Here is a 22128-nt window from a genome sequence, read left to right as displayed (position 1 = left end):
GGGGCGGGGGGGGCAGGCGACCTCTTCCAGGGGGCTGGGGACCACTGGCAGTCCCTGTCCCCTCCTCAAGCCACTGCTTGGCCCTGAGGTGCGATGTATGCAGTGCCTGCCTTGGTGTTCCTTCTTGGGGTGATGCATGGCAGGGCTGGCCCCAGGGACATGCTCAGCACCCCCCGCTGTCCTCGTCTCCATCCATTGCAGCATCACGCTGCCCTGCCAGACACCAAACTCAGACAGACACTGCCGTGGTACAAATGCAATTTGTATTTTCAGTCCGTGCTGGGAAAACCCCCATCCATCAGTCTTGGGAGTGGGCAGCAGATCCCACAGCTCAGTCCTGCTCCACCAGCAGAGCCCCTCCAGCTCCCAGCCCCAGGGACATGCCCCCAGCGTGGGCAGGCAGAACCCTGCTCCTGCCCTATCCGTCCCTTTGGGGCCATGGCATAGTGACATGCGGTGCCCCATGGGACACAGGCGATGCCCAGCTCCAGGCTTGCCTCCCTCGGGCACTGCCCCAGCTCCTGCGCTGCCTCACCTGCTCAGGGCTCACCAGCAGCACCAGGGCTGCCCGGCTTCCCAGGCTCGCTCCCAAGCTGGCATCTCTACCCTGCACTGCAGAGCACCTGGGGGCACAAACCCAGAACTATTTATCGAGGATGAGGAAGAGCAGCACCATCAGGACGATGGGGAGGAAGATGAGGAGCAGGCTGAACAGCTCGGCTACCAGCAGCAGGGCCAGCAGCAGGAGGTAGCAGCAGCGGCAGCGGCGCTCCAGCCGCCCCAGCCCGCGGATGAGGCAGGGCGGGTAGCGCACACAGGGCAGGCACCCAAACATGCGGCTGGTGTGGAAGCGCACCTGGAAGTGATGCTCGAGGGCACCGGTGAGGCCCGGGCGCCGGGGTGGCAGCACAGGGGGCCGGGGAACTGCCAGGGCGGAGGTGGGGCTGGGCTGGGCGTGCAGCAGCAGCAGCTCCTCCTGCAGCTTGCAGATCTCCCACTCCAGCATGGGGGTCTTCTGGCGGCAGATGGGGCAGCGCACGCGGCCGAACTCAGCGCCTGCTGCTGTGTCCATGATGGCACGCAGACAGGCACGGCACAGCCCGTGGTTGCAGTTGAGCAGGGCTGGTTTGTGCCGCTGGTCGTCATAGGGCTCCGTGCAGATGGGGCACTCATCCTCACCGCCCACCGGTGTGTGGCACGGCTCTGGCACTGTCGTCTCGCTGTTCGATGTCTCCCCATCCTCGGCAGAGAGGCTCAGGATGGAGCTGGAGGCACTTCCCAGGCTGGGAGACCCCTCCGGGGGCACCGGAGTCTCCTCGTGGGGCAGGATGGGGATGGTGGCAGTGGGGGAGTCCTGCCTCTCTGTCAGGACAGCACCATGGGTGGGCGGCTTGTGGCACCCGTTCAGGAGCGGCTCGATCGTGTCCTCTGCCACTGCTGGGCTCCAGCCAGCCCAGGCCACATCGGGTGCCTCTCCGCAGAGCGGGGACAGCTCCATGGGGTCCCCCGGCCCTTCAGGCTCGCTCTCGCCCCGCTGCCCAGCCTGGCCCTCCCCGCCGGTTGCCTGCGTGGGCCGGGAGGCAGGCCCCAGCTCCTCACCCACCACCAGCTCCATGAGGGCAGCTGTGGGGCAGCCGCCCCCCTCACCCACCACCCACCGAGTCCCCTCAGGGCCAGGTGTGGGACACAGGTGCTGCTCCAGGGCCGGGGGTGTCCTTCAGCTCCACTGCCAGGAGGGTTTAAGGGCGGCAGCAGTGTGGGGTCCCGTCATCCCTCGGTCACGGCCTGGGGCCACCTGCCAGGCCGAGGGGTCAGGAGCCCCCAAAGCGCGGTGTGTTCCCATTGCCCCCAGTTCCAGACCACCCCAAAAGGGGCATCGCCAGGAGCATCCAGCAACCGCTTCCTCCTCCTCCCCAGTGCCAAGGCAGTACTGACCCACCGCAGTCCAGACGAAGACAATGAGCCGGGCAATGCGAGGTGCTCTGGCAAGGGCCGCTGCCGTGCGGGGCTGGGGCTGGCCCAGCTCTCACCAGGCTGGTTTGTCGGCTTCTGGAAGCGGCTCAAATGCAGGCAGCCCGGGGCAGGCAGCCATGGCCGCGCCAATCAGCTCCCGTGGGAGCCGGGGAGGAGCTGGGCCCGCGGCCGCCTCTTCCCCTCGCCCCGGACGCTCCACACCCCGGGAGCCAACATGGAGCGGAGCCCTGCGGCCATCGTGCCCCACAACTGCAGGGACATGGGCACGGCACTGCCCCGGGGCAGCCCGCAGCTCAGCCCTAGCACTGCTCCCAGCTGAGGTCCCAGTACAGCCCACCAGTATAGGCCCAGCATTGCCTCAGTACAGCCCCCAGCTCAGCCCCCACTATGGCAAACCAGTATAGACCCAGTACGGCCCCCAGCACAGCCCCACTAGCACTGCCCACCAGTATGGGCCCAGCACTGCCCCCACTGGGGTCCCAGCAGTCTCCAGCACAGCCCCAGTACAGCACACCAGTATGGGCTCAGCGCTGCCCCAGCACACAACAGTGGTGCACACCCCACACCGCTCTCCCTCCGTGTGACCGCCCTGGTCTGTGCCCCCTGTGCTGTGTTCCCACCACCCCTCGCTGCCTGCAGATGGTCTGGATGGGTTTTGCCACCAGGAGAGCCCAGCTCATCCCTGTCCCCCTAGCTTGTCCCTGCACCGGGACACTTCTCCATGCCGTGTCCCCTACAGCCTGACGGCGATAGTGGCTTGCAGCCATTGGAGGGGTGAGCGCAGCCCAGACAGTGCCCCACACAGGGGGGGGATGCTGACATGCAGCAGCTCCCTGTTGGCTCTCTGGGGACACCCAGCTCTGCCCTGGCAGCTGCTCTCAGCAAGGCAGCACAGGCATAACAGCAGGGTGGGGAGACCCCAGAAATGTCCCATTTCCTCTTGCTGCTGCAGGGCAGAGCGGATCTGCAGCTCCAGCAATGCCCTGGAGCACCGCTCACCTACACAAGACCCTGGTGATCTGGAGTGTGGGATGGTGGCTGGGTCACTGGCGCAGTGTGGCAGCCCTGTCCCTTCCTGTCCCAGCCTACTCCCAGGGACTGTCCCTGACTCACAGCCTGGACCCTAATTGCTATTTACACTGTGGCATGGAGTTCGCTGAACTGGGCTAGAAAGGTGGTGGCACTGGTCCCAGCGGGGCAGGAGCAGGGCTGGCAGCACCAGGGATGCCAGGGAAAAGGCTGGAGACTGGCAGCTCACTCGGCTCTGGCTGGAGTCAGCTCCCAGCCTGGGGCAGGGGATGGGTCCAGCAGAGCAGCAGCTCAAGGAATGGGAAAACTCAATGGAAACCACCACTGGTGCTCCAAGAGCTCAGGCCTCAGTGTTGAGCAGGCTCAGGAAGATGAACCAGTAGCAGAGACAGAGGGATGGAAGCTTCCTCCCGTGCCTGTCCCCACTGGCCTTGGCCACCAGAGACAGGGGGAACAGGTCTGTCAAGGCAGCCTCCTACAGCAAGGCTGTTGCTGCTGACTAATGCCGGGTGGGGAGACTCCCATGCAACAGCTCACTTCCTTTAGGTCCTACCACAAACAACGGCCACCCCAAAGCCATAGCTCTAGCAATGCCCACGGGTGCTGCTCATCCAGTACGGGGGCCCTGGGAGCTGGAAGTCCCAGGACAGCAGCTCGGACCCCCACAGGAGCCAGCCAGCAGCATCCCAGCACAGAGAGCTCTCACCTCTGCCCCAGCAGGGAGCAGACACGGGGAGCCAGGCTTCACCCACACCCCCAGGAGAGGAATCCCCCTGCCCGCTGTGGCCCTGCTGCCATTAGGGAAGGGCAGGCTGGGTAAATCCAACCCCTCCATCAGACCCCTGCCCTGGGTGGGAGAATCTCAGCCCAAGGATGATGCCAGAGGCAGTTTGTTTTGCTGGTTCCTTTATTCAGGCACAGCTCACAGGGAAGGGGGAGGCAGGGAGCCACGCTTACGACCAGGTTTCAGACTGGAAGCGCTGGGTCTGTTCCAGGGCTGTTAAATACTTCTCTGCTTCGGAGGGCGACAGGCCACCTTCCAGCTGCAACACTGACTGCAAGGCTTCAGCCACCGCTGCTGGCATCTGCTTGGCATTCCTGGAAGAGAGAGCAGGTGATGTGATGGGCAAGCAGGAAAACCAGGGGCACATCCACATTCCCTGTGCTCCAGTGAGGCAGCAAGTCCCTGCAGCTGGCCCACCACAAGCCTGGCCATACAGGCTGACACCGAGCTGGGCTGGTGGGAACCTGCCTCACCCTGCAACACGGGCTCCCTGGCACAGAATAAATGACAGGCTTCAGGAGGCAGCTGGTACTGCTCCCTAGAAAGCAGCGCTGTTATCCATGCAGGGCTTTTAAGCACTGGCACTTGCAAGCAAGGATGTGGCCTCAGTACCTAGTCCCTTGCTGAGGAGCATCACAGCTGAGTGCCCTCAGCTCTGGACCCTGTACCATTTCATTTCCCATCAGCATCATTAGAGGGGCACAGGGAACAGGCATGAGTTATAATTTATTAGCACAAGGTCAGGAAATGATTCTTTCATCTCAGGGGAGACACTCAATGCAAAACGTGTCTGATCGTGAGCTGGGCAGAGGAGACTGAACACAGCCACTTCAGTCCACCCACTGTCTCCTTGCAATAAATCTAAAATGATTGTTTTGATGGTGACAATTGTAATGAAAGTCAGAACCTCAAAGTAAGAGAAATGATGAAGTAAACATGAGCTTCTGTGTAAAAAATACCCAAATAGGATTCAACGTTTCCAAGTGCAGTTATTTCTTATGGGAAATAAGAAATTCAGACTTTTTCCTGGAGAGTTTCATTTGATGAACTGTGCTACTAAAAACATCTAATAAAAAAAAAAATTCCCAGACAGCTCCAATTGGCATGAGCATCTGGCAATGTCCTCGCTGTTTCTAAAGAATGAGGCAGAATTTTGATTTGCATTTGAAGCTGATTAATGTCCCAAAATACACAGAAAGGAGGTCTTCTGTTTTTGGAAGACTTGTATTATTTCTGAGTCAGGCATTGATATGCAAGTGCAAGATAATGTAGTCGTGTCTGTGATGGAAAACATGTCAAATATCTATCTCCTGCAGAAGCAAGAGGCTCTCACCATGTTGGCCCCTGGGCTAGATAAGCAAGGCACAGTTAGTGAGAAGATACAGCCTTGGCTCCCAGCTGCCTGCTCGGGGCTGAGAGCCACCCCTGTGCCAGGGACGGACCATGGGACAATGACTGGCCACGGAGGCAGGTCTCAGAAAAACCCTGACGTCCCAAACACCAGCACCCATCTTCATGGCCCCTCCAAAATCCTGCAGTGGTGAGAGCCATGCAAGCTCTGCTCTTTCCAAGGCGTACAGCTTGAGGGAGCCAAACCAAACCCGAGCCCCATGTCTGTGGGTAGGAATCACCACTTTGGGGTGAGGGTCCCAGGAAGCCCTGCAATGCGGGGAGGCACGATGGAAGAGGCAGCAGTGCCAGCACAGGAGTGATGGGGTGGCCAGCAGCCTGGCCCACGCTTCCTGGGTAGTCAGCAAAATTCTCCTTCTCCCGGGAATGCAGCGAGGCTGGTCTCACTCTGCAAGGCACCGGGAAGTTCCTGCTCTCGTGAGGACAGGCAGGAAAGAGCCTCCTGTAATTGCTGCTTGTGTCGACAGCAAGGCACAGGAGCAGGGCTTGTGCTGTGCTTTCTAGGTCACAGGGTTTGCAGGACAAACACCACCACTTCCCTCTCATCAGCTCAAAGAGCCCATTGCATTTCACAACACTTGCCCAGGCAGCAGGCGAGCAGCCTCCTCCCTGCCATACAGGCAGCACCAAGGGCAGGTGGGTGAAGTGGTTTGCCCAGGAAAAGAGTCACAGAGCTAGGAACAGAGCTGCACATGCTCTGCCTCCAAATGCTCCCAACCCCCAATTTTTGGACACCACTTGGAGATTTCCAACCAGCCCAGGCTCAGCAGCTGGCAAATGGCTGAGCTGTCACAGTGGCCCATCCCTGCCCCTGGGAGGCAGTCTTGGGTGCAAAGAGCCAGCCAGGATGTGCCAAAGGTCCCAAAAGCCACTGCTTCAGAAGACTCCTGCCCACCCGAGCAGCTGCAGGACCTGCTCAAGTATTTTGGCACAGTTTGAACAAGCCCCGCTGGAGGAGAGATTTGTGAAGAGAGGCTCTCCCACACATGGACTTGCCATGGGTCAGAGGCCAGGCAGCCCCTGCTGGGAGGTGACACCAGCCACAGGCACTGGCAGGTGGAGGGACGGACGGGCACACAGGGTCAGCTGAAGCAGCTTTACCATGGTGTCAGCTCTGCCCCTCCTAACCAGAGTGCAGGGTAGGTGAGAAATGGCCCTCTCAGCCCAGGGCTCACCAAGCAGGATGCAAAGGGAGGAGGAACCACACAGGCAGTCCTTCTGCAGCAGCCACTCTAGGCCCCTAAGACATGCTGGGGTGCAAGCACTACTCTGGAGGTTGGGCAGTGGAAAAGCCTCCAGGGAACTGGAGAAGCAACCATATGTGACCCTATTCCCCTGGTCCCTGTAGGGAGACCTCACTCACCCAGCCAGGTAGACATGAGCACTCCTGCTGGTCAGCAGCTCCCACACCAGCCTTCGGTTCTCCTGGATGCGGTGCTGAACATACACCTTCTCCTCCTGCAGGGAAACACAGCGCTGAGCCTGCCAGTAGCCCCAGCACTCATGGCCCTTGGGATTTCTCCCAGGGGCTGTTCACAAGAGCCCAAAGCAGCACAGCCCCTTTGGAAAGTGGGGGGCACCGGTAGCTTGGCAAAGCAGTGGGACCAACTCTTGCACAGGGAAGCGGAATCCCACACCCAGACCGCTGCAATCAGGCAGGGTCAGTGGGAGGTGGGTGCAGGAGCTGGGTGGGGAAAGCCCCCCAAATAGCCCCCAGACTCCTTGGCTGCTCCCCGCCTGCTGTCAGCTCCAGAGAACAGCCAAGGGTGCAGAGCTGTGAACCAGGGTACCCGCCGAGGGCTCCCTCCTCTCCCTGCATGGGCAGAGGAGGCTCCACAGCCCCTTGTGCCAGGGTTGCTGCTGGACAGAGACCCTTTCTCGTACCGTTGGTTGCTGGTGCCTGTCCTGTCACCAGCTGAAGGACTGGGACAGAACAAAAGGGCAGGAAGCCAGCAGGGCTGGCATCAGTCCCACTCCCTGCCCCTCCACTGCACTGAGAGACCGGGTACGTCTGGCTCTTGGCACAGCACAGACCGGCTGAGCAGAGCTTCCAAAGGGTTAAGCCACAAGACTTCAAGCATCCTGCCTACGGCCCTGGCGCCCGCCCAAGAGGAACTCCATGGCCAACGTGCTTGAATTCACTGCCGGCCCAGACAGCTCCTCCGTGACAAAGGTGACACTGTGATGCAGGCCAGGCCCTCTGCTGCATGTCCCACCACGCCAGGCTCTGCAAAGGGGTGAGGTGAGCTGCAGACGCAGCCTCCTCCCTGCGTCGCCCCACCTCCCATCCAGCCCCACGGGCATCAAGGCTCTTGCTGCATCCCAGGCTCGCGCTGCCCGCAGTCTGGAGGTGTGCGTGGGAACACCCCACACAGCACTGGCTGTCCCCAGGGCTGTCACCGTACAGCCAGCTGGTCCCACGGGGCCCCTGCAGTTCCAGTGCACAGAGGCAGGTCATCCCTGGGCCCAGCTCCACAGCCCCAGCCCAGCCGTGTGAGTTGCAGGAGGTAAGCAAGCCTGTTGCAAACACCAACCCAGCCAGCCAGTAGCTCAGCTTCAGCATAATTAACGTTAATCAGATAAGTGCTGACAGAGGCTCGACCAGCAAGGCCAGGGCTCTGAGCAGGTCACTTAAGGACCTGAAGCTACCTAGAAACCAGAGCACCCAAGTGACAAACTCAGGTCATGACGTCTCAGCTCAACCCCAGGGCATCCTGCTGAGAATTAGCGACAGGCGCATTAGGCAGGGATCAGTCTGCTCTGCAGGGCAGACACGGTGTGACAGAAGGTCACTGCAAAGGGCACCTCAGAGAGAAGAGGGAAATCCTTCTCAGCTGTGGAGCATCCCAGCTCAAAGAGACTGCCAGGCTCTTTGAAAATAGATTTCTGACAAGTTAACATCTGCTAGAACTCCAGGCACAATGTCCTGATGCAGCACATCCCACCTGGCTCTGCTGCCACTTGCTTACCTGTGAAAAAAACTGCAAGGATGAGGCAGAAGACCCTTATGACAACCTGCTTTGTTCCGTGAAGTCAGCAAAGATGAGAGGCTGGGAGGCACATGCTGAAGCCAGACCTGTCCCTACAGAGTCTGGAGGGCAGGAGGAGGCTCTGGGGCTGCTCCCCAGATTTGGGGAGCTGCACATTTCCCCTCCACTGTGTGAGCCATCAGTGAAAAGTCAGAGTAGCCATCCAAAAAAAACTCTGCAGAGCCGCTCCCGTTAATCAAAGGCTTGGAAAACCTTCACAGAGCATTCAACTCGTGCTTTACAAGTGACCAGATGAAAGATGCTGGCTTAGTGTCAGTGCATACACACAGCCAGAAGAAAAGGACTGGTGCAGTTGAGCTACCCAGGAATACCAGTCCTCACTGACCCTTTTTATCAGATCTCTATTTCAAAGCCAGGCTGAGCTTCTGATGCCGTCAAGGGACTGGGCAACGCAGTCAGAGTCCCAGCTCGCCCAGCCACTCCTGCAATTTTAAAAAAACAAACCCTGCAGCCCAGAGGGGGGCTGAGGAAGAGCTGCCCACCAAGGACACTGCCTGGGAAACTTGGGAGCAAAATGAAGGGCTGAGGAGTGGGGTGCTCTTCCCTCTGGGAAGCCTCCGCCTCTGCAGCTGAGGCTCTGGGGAGGTGGCATGGAGGTACCATGAAACAGGGCAGGAGGCCAAAGCTCCTCAGCTTCAGCCAGTGATCAAGCGACACAGTGGGGAGGGTGGCATTCAACCAAGAAAAGTTATTGCCTGGTGACCCCTCTGAGGGGCCTGGGAGCCTTTTATCACTCACGTGGTCCAGCCAAACAAAGCTGGCTAACACCTTATCTGCTCTGGCACTCGCCAGTCCCGTCCTAGTGACCTTTCCAGCTCAGCTCAGCCAGTTGTGTCCCAGCCAGGCAGCAGCACTGTGCTGCCAGTGGCAATCCTGGCCAGCACTCAGGTGATGCAGGGGAGCGAGGTGACCACTGTGCCACCCCACCAGGCCCTTCACAGACCATGCCAACAGGCATAGGGGCCAGAAACACTAGCAGGCCCCCATCAGTGCTGCCTGAGATGCTCCTCTCCTCCTCGAAGAACTAACCTGGTCCCTGGAGAAGGCCGTGAAGAGTGTCAGGAAGCCCTTTGTCACCAGCTCTTCCCACTCTGCCTGGCAGTAGAAGTCCTTGGATTTCTGGCGGCAGCCAAAGAACAAGCAGTTCCCTGCAGAGAGCAGACCATGAGGGCTGGGTGGAACAAACACCCTGCAATGGCTGGGGGCAACTGGCACCCACAAATCTCAGGAGTTGTGTGAGCCTGACCGCAGGTGACCTGTGGCAACCAGAGGTCCTTGTGTGCTGGGAACGCAGGAGGTTGGCAGGTAGGGCAGGGAGAGCCCCAGGTGCTGTTTCCCTCCACCAGCCCATTTGCAGCTTCCCGCTGAAAGTGAGGGCAATGCGGATGGAACAAGGACAGAGGCACAACTCCTTGCACAGCAGAAGACGAACTCAGCAACCCAACTCCACTTACAGGGAGATGACAGTGAGCCGCTGCAGAGCCCTGCCCTGCCCCACGGGGCAACCTGGCAGCACAGCCTGTGAATAATCACACAGGCAGCACACACCAACTCTGGTGCTGACTCCTCCAGAGCCCAGCTTGCTTCCACCCAACCACAGCAACGCTGAGGCCTGTCCAAACCCTCCAGAGCCCCCAGTCCTTCCTTCCCCTGTGCTGAACACAGACCTGCCTGCACCCCGAGTTCCCCTGACGACTGCCCCTCACCTTTCCATCCTTGTGCTACCCGCTCCTGTATTGCTGCTCTGAAAGGTGCCACCCCTGTGCCAGGGCCAATCATGATCACAGGGGTGTCAGGGTCAGCTGGGAACTTCATTCCTCCTTTCTTCACCCAAAGAGGGACTCGCACATCACCTGCCAAACAAACAGACTGACCAGCATCACTCCACACCACTGCACCCACAATATTGGACCCAGCATCCAGCCCTTCCACAGTGCTCCAGAGATGCATACTGTGCCTGGCTGACCACCACCCAGCATCGTGGTACCAAAAGAACAGAGTGTGTGTGTGTGTGTGTGTGTGTAAAAAGCCCTTCAGCTGTCTCAGGACTGTATCTGCAAGGACTTGAGTCAACCCCAGAACAAAGCAAGAGCCCCCCAGCACAAGGGCACTGGGACAGCCTCCTCCTCACACAGCTGGTGCCTGGATAAAGACAGCAGTGGAAATCTCTACCTGGCTACCCTGTAAAGGAGAGCAAAGCCTGCTTCCTCTGGGAGCCAAAGGAGCAGTGTGAAGATCCCCATCCTGTCCTGGAGCAATCCCCCACCATCCTTCTGCAAGGAGAACTTGTACGTTTGTCACATTTGCATGGGGACCCAGCTGGAGAGGTTTTGTGGTTAAAGCAGAAGAGCAGCACACACAAGTCTCGCAGGACAGGATGCCTATGCTCATAGGAAGGACAATCCTTCCAAGAGCTGATGTAACGAGGCTAGAGGTGTCCAGCAGTCAGAGCAATATGAGCTCCAGGATGCCAGGAGCAGTCCCCTGTGGGGAGTGGGGCACAATGGCACTAGGAGCAGGAGGGTTGAATGACAGAGAAAATGAGGAGCTCACAGTGCTGAGGGTAAGCTAAGGGAGCACACCGTGCTCTGAAGAGGATGGGAGCAGCAAAGAAGGGCAGCTACCATGCATTCAGCCTGTTCTCCTGACAGTGGTGTTCCACCAAAGGTCGAGACAATTCCAGCACGTGGCTTGCACACACCACCACAGTCCCATGGGATGACCACTGTGCTTTGTGGCAAGCACCCAAGGTCCTCACACTGTGCATGTAAAGTTACCTTGCTCTGGGTTGAGGGAAGCCAACCAGGTAGAGCACAGACCACGGCGGGCTTTGCTGAGCCGCGTCTTGTACCGCACTACTGCCACGAGGATCTGGATCCGGTCGGGGTGAGCCTGTGTGCAGACAGAAGCCATGAGAAACGAGATGCCTGGCTCAGCTCTGCAGGAAGCACCCAATGCCTCCTCCAGGGACAGAGTCCATGCCCAGCTCCTGCCAGGGGATCTGCAATGCACATCCCAGCTTGGAACAGCCATTTGGGCACAGAACAGAGCAATCCTTGCCCCAAACTTTCTCAGCTATGGAAGGTTTTCCCAGAGCAGCACTGCCATGAGAATGCTCTGTGTAGCTGAAAACAGTGACAGATTCAGTCCAACCCTGGTCCATGCCACCAGTGCTTGGGCTGATGCCTGCCAGGCCGCCCAGGCCGGGTCCCACCGCCACCTCCCGGCAGCAGCAGGAGCAGCACTACCCCTTTGCCGCGGCCAGGGGCCTCCCAGCCTCTGTGGCACCACATTCCACAGCTCCCTGTGACAAGAGCAGCACAGCTCTGCACTGCGTCAACCCTAGCACTTGCAGGGCTGCAGGAGAACAAATGCCCTTACCTGCAGAAGGGTCTCGGGTAGGCTATGGGTGCTCACAGGATCAGGGACTACAGCTTGAAGGTCTGTGGTGTGCACAGCACCAGCAGTGCCCTGGCACTCAGCTCAGAGCCCATCATAAGGCCAAGAAGGGCTGAGCTCTTACCAGCAGAGAGGAGGCGATGGAGAAGGCACGGGGTCTGATGCGAGGGATGAGGTCCAGCAGGTATTCAGGGGGAATGGCAGATGTCGTGTGAGGGAAATCCCAAAGGGCCTGTAAAGCCACAGAGAGGTGAGACCTGGTGCACCCCATATCTGCTTTTTCGGGGCAGCAGAAGCTCACCCATAATGCTGTCCCACACTGCCCTTGGCTGAAGGTACCACAGCACGTATCTCTGAGCATCAATCTCCCTGTCCCACTGCCCTGCCCTCATCCCCAGTCTGTGGCACAGAAACCATGAGAGCCTTGAGAATTTAGAGCAGGTCCTAGCCTGCTTAATCCAAGGACACTTCAGAAAATGGGTGAAGTAAATTAAATTCCTCGAGAAAGTCAAGAAAATACTCTTCCATCAACTGCCTCCTCTGCTTTGGGTGCTTTAGGCAATGGCACAGCCCTCACGGATGGTCCCACCGTACTCCCCAGGCGTACCTCAAGAGTGGTCCTGCGGGGCCGGTTGCAGTAGCTGTACAGCTCCTCCTGGCCCTGCGCAGAGCTGAACTCCTGCAGCTTCTCCCGCTCCAGCTCATTCGTTGAGAAGTAGGACAAGAGCTCGAAGAAGGAGCGCCGCGGCACGCAGGAGATGTCCAGGTAGTGGGTGACCAGGTGCCGGATGGTGCAGGGCTGTGGCAAGAGGGCAGGGAGGGCTGTGCCTGCAAGTGTGGCACAAGGGCGAGCTTAGGGCTAGCTCTGGCACTCCCCAGACATTCAAACAAGGGTAACCATGCTGCCTGGGGGCATCCACACACTACACGAAGGCGCTAGTGGAACTGGCTTTAGCCACCACCTTTGCTGCTCCCCCTGATATGCTCCCACTCCCTCCTGCTCTCCCTAACTTGCTTTGCAAGCACACAGGCTTGCAACAGAGAAAGTCAGTGGTGCTGAGCATTCCCTTAATTGTTTTTAGGTGTTTTTGGACACGGCCATACACGTATGCATCCCACCTTGCCCACACACCATAGTGGAAACAAACAGCAGTATTCTATGTGCTGGGCCTGTCCTTGTCTCCTCCTTCCCTCCCAAGGGTGTGAGAAGCATCCTGAGTCTTGGGTTTGCCTGCCAGGCAAAAATCACAGCACTGAGGGACAGTCAAAGAGGTGGAGAGGGGAAGACAGGAAATATAGTCTCAATGGAGCAGCTAAAGAGCAGGTGCCTGCTGTAACCTCTGTGGATGCTGAGAACATTTCCTTGTGCAGCAGCAGGTGGGGTGAAAGAAAGGATGAAAATAGTCCTGACCACTGCTACCAAAAAAAAGGACCACAGAATTTCTCTGCAAAATCTGACATCTGATCAATCAAGCCAAACTGACAGCAATGTGTTTTACAGCCTGACAGACTCCTGAAAGGATGGGGATGCTCACATGCTGATCTGCAGGTGCATGGGTCAGGGTCTTCATGAGAGAGATTCTTCATGAGAGGCAGATCCCTGCAGGTGGACTGAAATGCCAGGGATTGATGCTGGGACAGATCGGGAACAAGAGTACTCAGAGACGGTGGGGATGGAGCTGTGGCATCTTGGAGACAGAACAGCTCTTCCCTATCACAGTGGCTTGGACTCTTCCTGGGCCGCAGAAGCCCATCGGAGGGTCCTCACAGCACTGTCTAGCTTCAGCTGGCAGCAAGCAGAGGGGCTGGCAACTGCTCTGCATCCTTTGAAAGGTCCAGAACTTCTCCTTTCCTAGTGCAGACCACACCAGGAAGGTTGTAGAGGAGGCTATCAAGGGATTCATGTGCTCTCCCTGTATGGGCAAAAAGAGTGTGATGCTGAAGATGTCTGTGTTCCTTCACTCCCAGACACAATCAGGAAAGAAGGGAACAAATGAAAACACAGGTCAGAGCCTCATAAATTGAGGCACAGGAAGGTCTTGGGGTGAGTTTTCCAGTAGTTCTCAAATCTCAAAGTTACTTCCTATCTTCAATTCCTTGTGATCTCTGTGGGATCCTGTTTCACTGTCAGTGTGGAGTGTGCTCTGCTCAGGGAGGAGCTGGGCACACCAGAGAGAGAACAGAAAAAGAGAGAATAGAAAACTCTCCCAGTGCCATGAAGACTGCAGAGCCACGTCAGTGCCTAGCTGTGGATACCTGTGGGGTATCCACAGTGCCTAGGCTGTGGATACCTGTGGGGATTCTTTCTAGTTGTTGGTGCCAATGTATTGCTGCTGAAGCACCTGCATTAGGATGCTGGGGTGCAGGCAAAGCAGGGGGACCTGTGTACCCCAGCAAGGAATCAGAGATGGATGGGGGTAGAACTGCGAGCAATCTGATTTGGGTCTTGGGCTGGGGAGTGTGTAGGATCCTTCACACTCAGGGCTGGCAAAGACAAAAAGGCACAGGCGCAGCCCGGGTACCACTGGGCCCCTCTCTACATTAGCCCTACTATCGGACCCACATGCACAGAGCTGGGAGGGAAGGAGAGCCCCAGCACTGCAAGGCAGGCAGATGTTATGTATGCATCAGCCACTCTCAGTGCCTTATTTACTGGGTCTAAAGCAAAGGAAAAGCAGAGCTCCAGGCTCAGTGGGCTTCCCTGTCCCAGCAGAGAGGGAAAGGAGAAGCCAGCAGGACCTACCAGGCTCCGTGGGCTTCAGCAAGAAGCTTCTGTCTGGATCCAGGCGCAGGAGCTGGCAGAACTGCTGCACGTCTTCAGGGCAGTTCTGAGGCTGGATCATCACCACGTCTCCTGCGCTGAACCTGCAGATGCAGCAGGACCGGCTGAGCACAGCTAAGGGGCAGGCCTGCAGGCACTGCACCACAACCCCAACCAGCACCCAGAGCAGGGGAGAGGCCACAACGCAGCCAAATTCTCAGTGTCACTAACATTGCGCTCCCTAACCTTACAAGGCAAAGAGCTGCTCCACGAGCAGAACCCACACTGCCACACATCCCTCCACGCCCTGGCTTTCTCATGGAATGGTACAGTACAGCCAGGACCACATTTGTAGGAAACAAGTTGCAGTCTCAAGTGTTACTGAAGAAGGGAAGAGGAAGAAAAAGAAAGGTTATGGGACACCTGATCCTGCACAGAAAAGGTAGGGAGAGTCGAAAAAATGCTCACGTGATCCCTGATCCCACAATATCGAACTCAATGAGCCGGACATCCTGGAAATGGGATTCTGCTGTGACACGCTGGTTGGACACCATCCGGGCAGCAAAGGGATGTAGCTCAGAGGGAACAGCCCTGGCTGCTGTAGGCTGGAGCAGGTCACCATCAGGGTGCATGGAGTCCTCAGACAGGTAGTGCAGGGTGTATTTTGGGGGCAGACTGTGGGAACGAGAGCAATGCAGTCAGTGCAGTTACCTCCATGTCACAGCTTTTCTGGTACCTTAGCTCTAGAAGCTGGAGATAGGGAGAGGCCCTGAAGTCTCCCAAAATATTCAACTCCCTTTGTTCCTGTACCTTGGAGCTGGTTTGTGGAAAGGGATCACAACACAGCCAGTCTGCTAGAAGGAGATCCCAAAGGTGGCAGGGCAGGCAAAGTGAGGCTGGCTAGGCACATGGCTCAGCAGGGCAGCCAAGGGCAGAGAGGCACTGGGACAGGGAAATGGGCAGAACCCTGCCAGGGCAGCTGATAATCCAATATGCACAGCCAGGGGACAAGAGGACATCCCATCTAGTGGGAGAAGTTAGGCCACCCACGGCCAAAGTACAAGGAATGCTTGGGATTCTGGGAGCTGTGCAGGGAGGCTTCCTGGTCAAAGCAGGGCATGTGGGCATGTGTCCACCCCAGAGAACAGCCATGGAAGCCATTTCATGCCAGCCGGTCCCAGCAGCCCTCTGCGCTTACCGTACATCAGGACTGATGATCTCAAGGCCAGGAGGAAGAGGATACAAGGCGAGGATCTTGTCCCATAACGCCAGGAGCCAAGGATCAATCACTGCATCTGGCCTGCAAGGAGGAGATTCAGACAGCTGTGACTCTGTCACCATCATTTCAGGCCCCAGAGATGCCACACCAGCAGAATACACTGCTGCCACAGAAGAGGAATGCTGCAGTGCCACGAACAACTGTTTTTTGCTCTCTTGGTGGGCCTGATGCTGCACCTGGACAATGCTGGACCAGCCCTGGGACACCACCTCTGTTGCCCTTTCGCAGCACAGGCGGTCACTCCTTGCAGTTCTGCAAGACCTTGGCACATGCTGGGGGTCACAGGACATCCCAGTAAAGGAAATCAACCCAGCCCTGGCACCGGAGAGGTCTGAGCAGACACCACCATGCTCACACAGAGCAGGAAGAGGCCACTGACCACATCTGGAGTGCAGGAGTAGAGCATACACAGCCCTGCCATCAGCCCAAGGACAAAATCATAGTGCAATTCAGGGCCTCCCCTCCTGCCACCCCTCCACTGGGCACTTACCCCAAGTCATGCTGGTCGTCTCCCAGTGCCACTGGCAGCAGGGGATTGCCCCCAAGCTGTAGTACCCGTTTGTGCAGCTTCTTGGCAACAAAATTAAACCTAGGCAGAGAATAATCACAGCCGTGGAGGGCAGGGCTCCTCCAACACGACACACAAGCCAGCACACGCTGCCGGAGCTACCAGAGCAGCACAAGGGCAGGTCCAGCCCGACCCAACACACACACACACGCCCAGCCCATGGCTCTGCTGTGGGACAGCTCAGAGAAGCTGCTGTTACCACTCACAGAGCCACATGAGATGTGCCCAGCCCAGGGACTCAAAGGGGTCCAGATTTCCTTCAGGACAGCCTGTGACCCAGAAAGAGAAATGCTTCCTTCCCTCTGGTCCCTCAGCGCCCTACAGCGCCCCGTCACACTCCCCTCCTGCCCCACTACAGCTCTGTTGGGGACATGGGAACAACCTTCTGGAAGAGAACTGAGACCAATAGGGCTGGCTGCCACCTAAAATTATGTTTGATGCCTCCTGTTAGCCTTGCCCACTGACATTTCTGTGGTGCAGGCTTTCCTGTAATTCAGAAAAGAGCACGTCTGTAAAAATTGACTGGGAGACAGCGTCTGAGACACTGCAAAGCATCTATTTGAGAAGGCCAGGAGGAAAGAAATGGGCAGAAGCCCAATTCTTGGGTTTTGGAGGCACATTGGGCTGGTAGGGAAAGGATTTTGAAGGCTGGTAGGAATTATGTTTTGTCCGAGCTGCTGCTCTAGAGCCAAGTTTTGCCTCTGTTTGCCCCCTCTATTGCCCAACCACTGTCTCATCTGAGCCACAAGGAGCACCAGAGCTACTTACTTGGGATAGGAGGAATCACCAAGACCCAGCACAGCATAGTCCATTTGGCAGAGGGAAGAAGGTGGCAGGTTCTTCCGGAACAGAAACCTCCAGAACATCTACGAAGGACAGGGCCAGGAGTCATGTTGCTGTGCACAGACATCTACCCTGGCTGCTGGCTCCCCCCTTGCACACCCTCAGGACCCCTTCTGCCTGAGTCCTGACAGAGTGGGGAGCACGGCTTTCTACAAAGGTGGCACCTGAAAGCAGCTACCACTGACAATGGGAGGAAAACAAAGCTCTGTGAGCCCTCCACAAACCCAAGGACCTTGCTACTGCGGGGTCCATCTCAGCTGTTAAAGCTGCTGAAATCTCACCAGCTCATGTCCCATCAGTGACAGAAGTTTCTCAGCCCCAAACAAGATTGGCAGTAGCAGACTACCACTGAAGGCAAGCCCCAAAAGGCTGCTCTGAGTGAGCAAACATCCATTTCACACCATCGTGCAGGATGACATGTGCTACCCCAAAACACCCCCTTCCAAAAAAAAAAAAACAAACATCACTCAAGTTGCTCTAGGGAATAAATCAGGTCACAGGCCAGGTACATAAAAGCCATGTACACAGAACATGTCCTACCTTCATGTTGTCAGGTGGGTCACCCTGGCCAGTGGTTGCGCACACAAATACCACCAACAGCTCGTTGATGAGGTTTGCCTGCAGGCACAAACAAGCATGAGAAAGCACCTTCAGGCCAGCAGCCTACAAAGATATGCCCCAGCTGTCTGGACCCAGCCACTCTAATTGCATTGAGCTTGAGGACAGACCCCATTTAGCTTAAAACTCACAGCCCCGTCTGACACAGCCTCCTCTACAGGCACTGCAGCGTCTGCTGCCCCCCGCATCAGCTCCTTGGTGCTCCCTGCCTTGCAGAAACGCACGACATGGCTGATCATGTGCCAGCTAACACTGCCTCTATCCCAAGAGTCATTGCTCAGTTTTCACATTTTCAGCTGAATTAAGCATAAGCTGCTCTCGGGAAGGGGAAAGAGCTGGGATGTGGTGAAACACAGGAGGTCACAGCATGGGTGGAGGATGCCTGAGTCCCAGAAATGGGTTTGCTGGAGATGAAACAAGACCATAACTGTCTGGAGCAGCCCTCTACACAGCCACTCACCACGTCATAGCTGTCCAGTGCTTCTACTCTGCACTGGAAGTGCCGGCGCTTGGCTTCTCTGCCTATTCTCTCAGCTGTATCTTCAGCTGTCCCAGTTTGGCTGCCATAAAGAATGAGGAGTCTCCGCTCTGCCATCTGCAAGAGACAAAACCAGAGAAATCACCAGGAGTCAAAACAGAGTCGGACCTGCTCGGGGCTGGGCATCACACCAACACCCTACTCTGGCTTCAAAGGAGCGCTGGCAGCTCTGGGTTCAGGTGAAATTTGAGGGCTTGACACTGCAAGCAGCAAGCACGAGGATAGCTGAACAGTTTGGTGACAGTGGCACAATTCAGGGCACCTGGGCTCTCTTTTCCAACCTGATCGAGCGGGTGGCATCCCAGCTCATGGCAGGGGGTTGGAACCAGACGGCCTTCAAGGTCCCTTCCAACCCGAGCCGTTCCATGACCCCGATTCCAGCCCGGGCGGCGCTGAGCGAGTGACACCCGCCTGGTCCCAGCACCCTGTCCCGCAGGGGCCCCACGGGCTCTGCTGCAGCCCCGTCCCCGCTTCCAAGGCACAGAGGAGGGTCCAGGGGCACCGCACCGCGCCCAGGCTCCTTTCACCCGCCCTCACCCCCGCTCTCCGCACACCCCCAGCACCAGCCGCGCCCTGCTGCCGATTTCAGCGCCGTCCCCCCGGGCGCCCCCGGCCCCGCGCAGGGAGCCGCGTCCCGGCCCCACCGCCCCGGCCCTGCCCGCCCAGCCCCGGGGGGAGCCGCGGCCGCCGGGCCCCGCCGCCAGCCCGGGCCCGGCCCCGGACCCACCTCGCGCCGCTTCCGCCGCCGTCATCGCGCGGCGCCGCCGCAGCTCCGGGCCCCGCGGGGCGGCCGGGGCGGGGCCCTCCCGGTGCGCCCGGAGCGGCGGCCCCCGAGCGCCCGGGCCGGGGCTGGGGCCGGGTCCGGGACGATGCTGTTCTCGCTGCGGGAGCTGGTGCAGTGGCTGGGCTTCGCCACCTTCGAGATCTTCCTGCACGGCCTGGCCCTGCTGGTGTTCTCCGTGCTCCTGGTGCTCAAGGTGGACAGCGAGGCCTCGGCGCTGTCCTGGTGGGTCGTCTTCGTCCCCTTCTTCGCCGCCGACGGCCTCAGCACCTACTTCACCGCCATCGTCTCGGTGCGGCTGTTCCAGGACGGCGAGAAGCGGCTGGCCGTGCTGCGGCTCTTCTGGATCCTCACCATCCTCAGCCTCAAGTTCGTCTTCGAGATGCTGCTGTGCCAGAAGCTGGTGGAGCACACGCGGGAGCTGTGGTACGGGCTCATCATGTCGCCCGTCTTCATCCTCCTCCAGCTGCTCATGATCCGGGCCTGCCGCGTGAACTGAGCCCGCAGCCCCGCGCCAGCCCTGGCTGGCACACCCGGCTCTGCGGGGACCCCAGCGCCGCCCGGGGGCTTTCTGCTATCCTGGGTTCTGGACGGAGGTTTTGGGTGCAGGTGCAGTGCTGTGAGAGGCAGGGCTTGCGACAGCATGCCGTCACCTTGTACATAGCTGTGTACATATCTCTCTTCAGAAGATCCTTTTGCAGCGTCATTATTTCAGGTTCACGTAGTCCTTGGTGTTAGTCTTAAAATATCGCATTGTGCAGGCACTGTCTGGTATGCCGGTTATTTTATTTTAAAATAAAAGTGTATGGAAGGATTGATTTTATTTATTATTTTTTACTAGAAAGCATTTGTACCTAAAACTGCTGCTGGGACAACAGGAGTCCCGTGGAGGCTGGTTGTTTGCTGTAGGCACCTCACACACCTCAGGCTGCCGCTGGCCAGAAGCACCGTAGCTGCTGCGTCGCCTGCGCCACCCTGTCCGAGACCACAATCATATCGATCTGTTGTCACCAACAGCAACGCTAACTTATTTCCAACTTTCCCCTGAGTGGTACTTGGTGCCTTCAGTGTATTGATGAGATTTTATGGGGCTGTGCTCTGAGACAGAGAGAACTGATGTGTGTGTTTTTGAACAGAAATGTAATTTTTTTTCTTCGTATTGCAGATCCATTTCCTACATAAAGCTATGGGGGTACTGGGAGGGCAAGGCAAGGGGTAGCTCAGCCAGATGTACAGATCGAAGTGTTAAATGTCCATGTTGTGGGGAGCTCCCAGCACCAAAGACATACCTCTGTGTCACCTGTCACAGTGTCACAGCCACCACAAGGGTGCTGAGAACCTGGGTCTGCCCCTGACCCTGAGATGTTGCATGTTGCTTTGGTGCCCAGCCCCAGACGACGGTTCTCCTTTGGAAAATTAATTGTCAAGCCCTCTCTGCAATGATGGTGGCAACAAAACACCTCCTGGGCTTCCTGTTGAGCCTCAACTGCTCCCTCACCCATCTGTGTCTGCCTCATCCACCCCACTGGTACCACCCTGTGCTCTCTGCGCTCTCAGGATCTGTTTCATGGAGATAAGGTCTTGAAATGGAAAACTGCTGCATAAAGGGCTCTCAAATTCAGGAGAAGAGGTGGGATGTAGCTGGCAGAGCATGCAATAAAAAAGAGCTGAGAATTGCTGCAGAGTGGGACTTCGTTGTGATCTTAGAAATTAGGATGCATCTCAGGTTGCATAAAAGAGACTTTTTCAGATTCATACCTGGGTTCTAGAAAATCTATAATTACCTAGCCTGTTGTGTAACTTCTGTTTGCTTTTAGACTTCAGAGGCATGCAGGAAATAAACAACCAATTTCTATTTTTTTATTTTATTTTATTTTTTTGGTGTGCTAATTGTATAAACTTGTGGTGCAAATTCAGAGCAGATCTCACAGGATATTCCCTTTCAAAAAAGCTTTCTTTAGCAAGGTGCCTGATGCTTCATCCTGGAAAAAGTTCATTACAAATTCTGAGGCCTCCACAAGGAGTGCACAAATATTACTGTGATGATTAAGGGCAGGAGCTGAAGGCTTCAAGGAGAGAATTTGCATAGAATAGGACTTGAAAGAGAGGTCAAGGGCTGCTCTTGCCCAGGAGTAGGAGTAGGGGGACCTGTGTGCAGTCCCTGTGAGCAGGTATAGACACACAGGCTGGGAAGTGTGGCCCAGGATAGCAAGTATAAGCAAAGAGCGTAAATTCCAATAATTAATTGCAATAATCCAGTAATTCAGTAAAGCACTAGGAGCTCCCAATGATTCTCTTGCTTTTCAGCCATGGTCACTGGAGATAAGAGCTTATCTTATTGTAGAGCTTAGGGATATGGATATGGTTTAGTGTAGGGCTGTTAGCGTTAGGTTGGAGGTTGGACTCGATGACCTTGAGGTCTCTTCCAACCTAGGAAATTCTGTGATTCTGTGATTCTGTGATAATAGATAATAGATAACCGTTGTTAGGTAATAGATAATAGATACTGAATCTAGACAAATACTAGTAAATGTGCTGGAGATGTGAGGCCACTTGTCCTCACAACAATTACTCATTTATGATGAGATTTATGATGACTCCACCCCCAGTGACCTGGTGCTCTAGAGCTGCCCAGGGAGGAGGGAGCCTCCTCTCTCTTCCCTATGGCTGGCAGGCTGTCTTGTTCTCAGGACACAAGCAGATGCTTCCTTGACCTTAGCAGATGAACTCCCCAGGAAAGGTTTGTAAAGAAGAGATCACTTTTCATCATTCAGCTTTATCTTAAATGCACTTCTGACTGAAAAGTGAATCAGTTCTTTTCCCATTGTTAACTCTGAGTAGATGGCAAGGAAACTAAGAAGTTAAGGGGAAAAAAAAATCACCAGGCTGGCTCCAAACAATCCATCTGAGGGCAGCAGAGCTCAAGTGGCTGGGTTCCCCTGAGCTAAAGCACCGCTGAGGTAGACGTGAAAAGCCACCTCGTGGAGTCATTGCTGCTGATGTCCCCAGGATGCAAGTCCTGAGCCACCACAGCAGCGCAGCCCTGCATGGTCCACCTGGAGCTGCTGAGGACGTGCAGACAAGGCAGCCTACG

General features: G+C 56.8%; 3 protein-coding genes across 7 annotated transcripts; 1 reads left to right on the top strand and 2 right to left on the bottom strand.

Annotated features, from left to right (window-relative positions):
• Positions 1-255: 255 nt before the first annotated feature.
• LOC309885433 (ring finger protein-like) lies at positions 256-2076 on the bottom strand. Its single transcript, XM_082775328.1, has one exon. It carries the CDS (start codon positions 1613-1615, stop codon positions 644-646), a length of 972 nt encoding a protein of 323 aa, XP_082631454.1. The 5' UTR covers positions 1616-2076; the 3' UTR covers positions 256-643.
• Positions 2077-3898: 1822 nt separating this feature from the next.
• NDOR1 (NADPH dependent diflavin oxidoreductase 1) lies at positions 3899-19032 on the bottom strand. 5 transcript variants are annotated; one of them, XM_082775668.1, is made up of 15 exons: positions 18808-19032; positions 18176-18310; positions 17638-17715; positions 17023-17120; positions 16177-16275; positions 15606-15707; positions 14876-15082; positions 14390-14511; positions 12254-12474; positions 11771-11878; positions 11025-11139; positions 9954-10100; positions 9277-9395; positions 6561-6655; positions 3899-4101 (listed from the first exon to the last, which is right to left on the bottom strand). In XM_082775668.1, the coding sequence occupies exons 1-15, from the start codon at positions 19003-19005 to the stop codon at positions 3957-3959; spliced, it is 1989 nt and encodes a 662-aa protein (XP_082631794.1). In that variant the 5' UTR covers positions 19006-19032; the 3' UTR covers positions 3899-3956. The 5 variants fall into 5 exon arrangements, with proteins under 5 accessions (XP_082631794.1, XP_082631795.1, XP_082631796.1 ...); XM_082775669.1 differs by having other exon boundaries at positions 18817-19032; XM_082775670.1 differs by having other exon boundaries at positions 18791-18884.
• On the top strand, positions 19019-21007 carry TMEM203 (transmembrane protein 203). The gene has a single exon (XM_082775678.1). The coding sequence runs from the start codon at positions 19123-19125 to the stop codon at positions 19531-19533; it is 411 nt and encodes a 136-aa protein (XP_082631804.1). The 5' UTR covers positions 19019-19122; the 3' UTR covers positions 19534-21007.
• The last annotated feature ends 1121 nt before the right edge of the window (positions 21008-22128 follow it).

Source organism: Aythya marila (genome assembly GCF_965140915.1).
Source record: "Aythya marila genome assembly, chromosome: 19".
NCBI classification, from domain to species: Eukaryota; Metazoa; Chordata; class Aves; order Anseriformes; family Anatidae; genus Aythya; species Aythya marila.
The sequence above is the reverse complement of the archived record's forward strand: the minus strand, read 5'-3'. Positions and strand labels throughout refer to the sequence as shown.

What these genes read in the sequence shown, in the direction of transcription:
- TMEM203 (XM_082775678.1), top strand. Translation starts at nt 19,123, where the DNA reads ATGCTGTTCTCGCTGCGGGAGCTGGTGCAGTGGCTGGGCTTCGCCACC.
- LOC309885433 (XM_082775328.1), bottom strand. Translation starts at nt 1,615, where the DNA reads ATGGAGCTGGTGGTGGGTGAGGAGCTGGGGCCTGCCTCCCGGCCCACG.
- NDOR1 (XM_082775668.1), bottom strand. Translation starts at nt 19,005, where the DNA reads ATGACGGCGGCGGAAGCGGCGCGAGGTGGGTCCGGGGCCGGGCCCGGG. An exon ending in ATCATCAGTCCTGATGTACG is followed by an intron (nt 15,083 to 15,605) that starts GTAAGCGCAGAG and finishes TCGTTCCCACAG; the next exon opens with TCTGCCCCCAAAATACACCC. An exon ending in TTCCCTCAACCCAGAGCAAG is followed by an intron (nt 10,101 to 11,024) that starts GTAACTTTACAT and finishes TTTGTTTGGCAG; the next exon opens with GTGATGTGCGAGTCCCTCTT.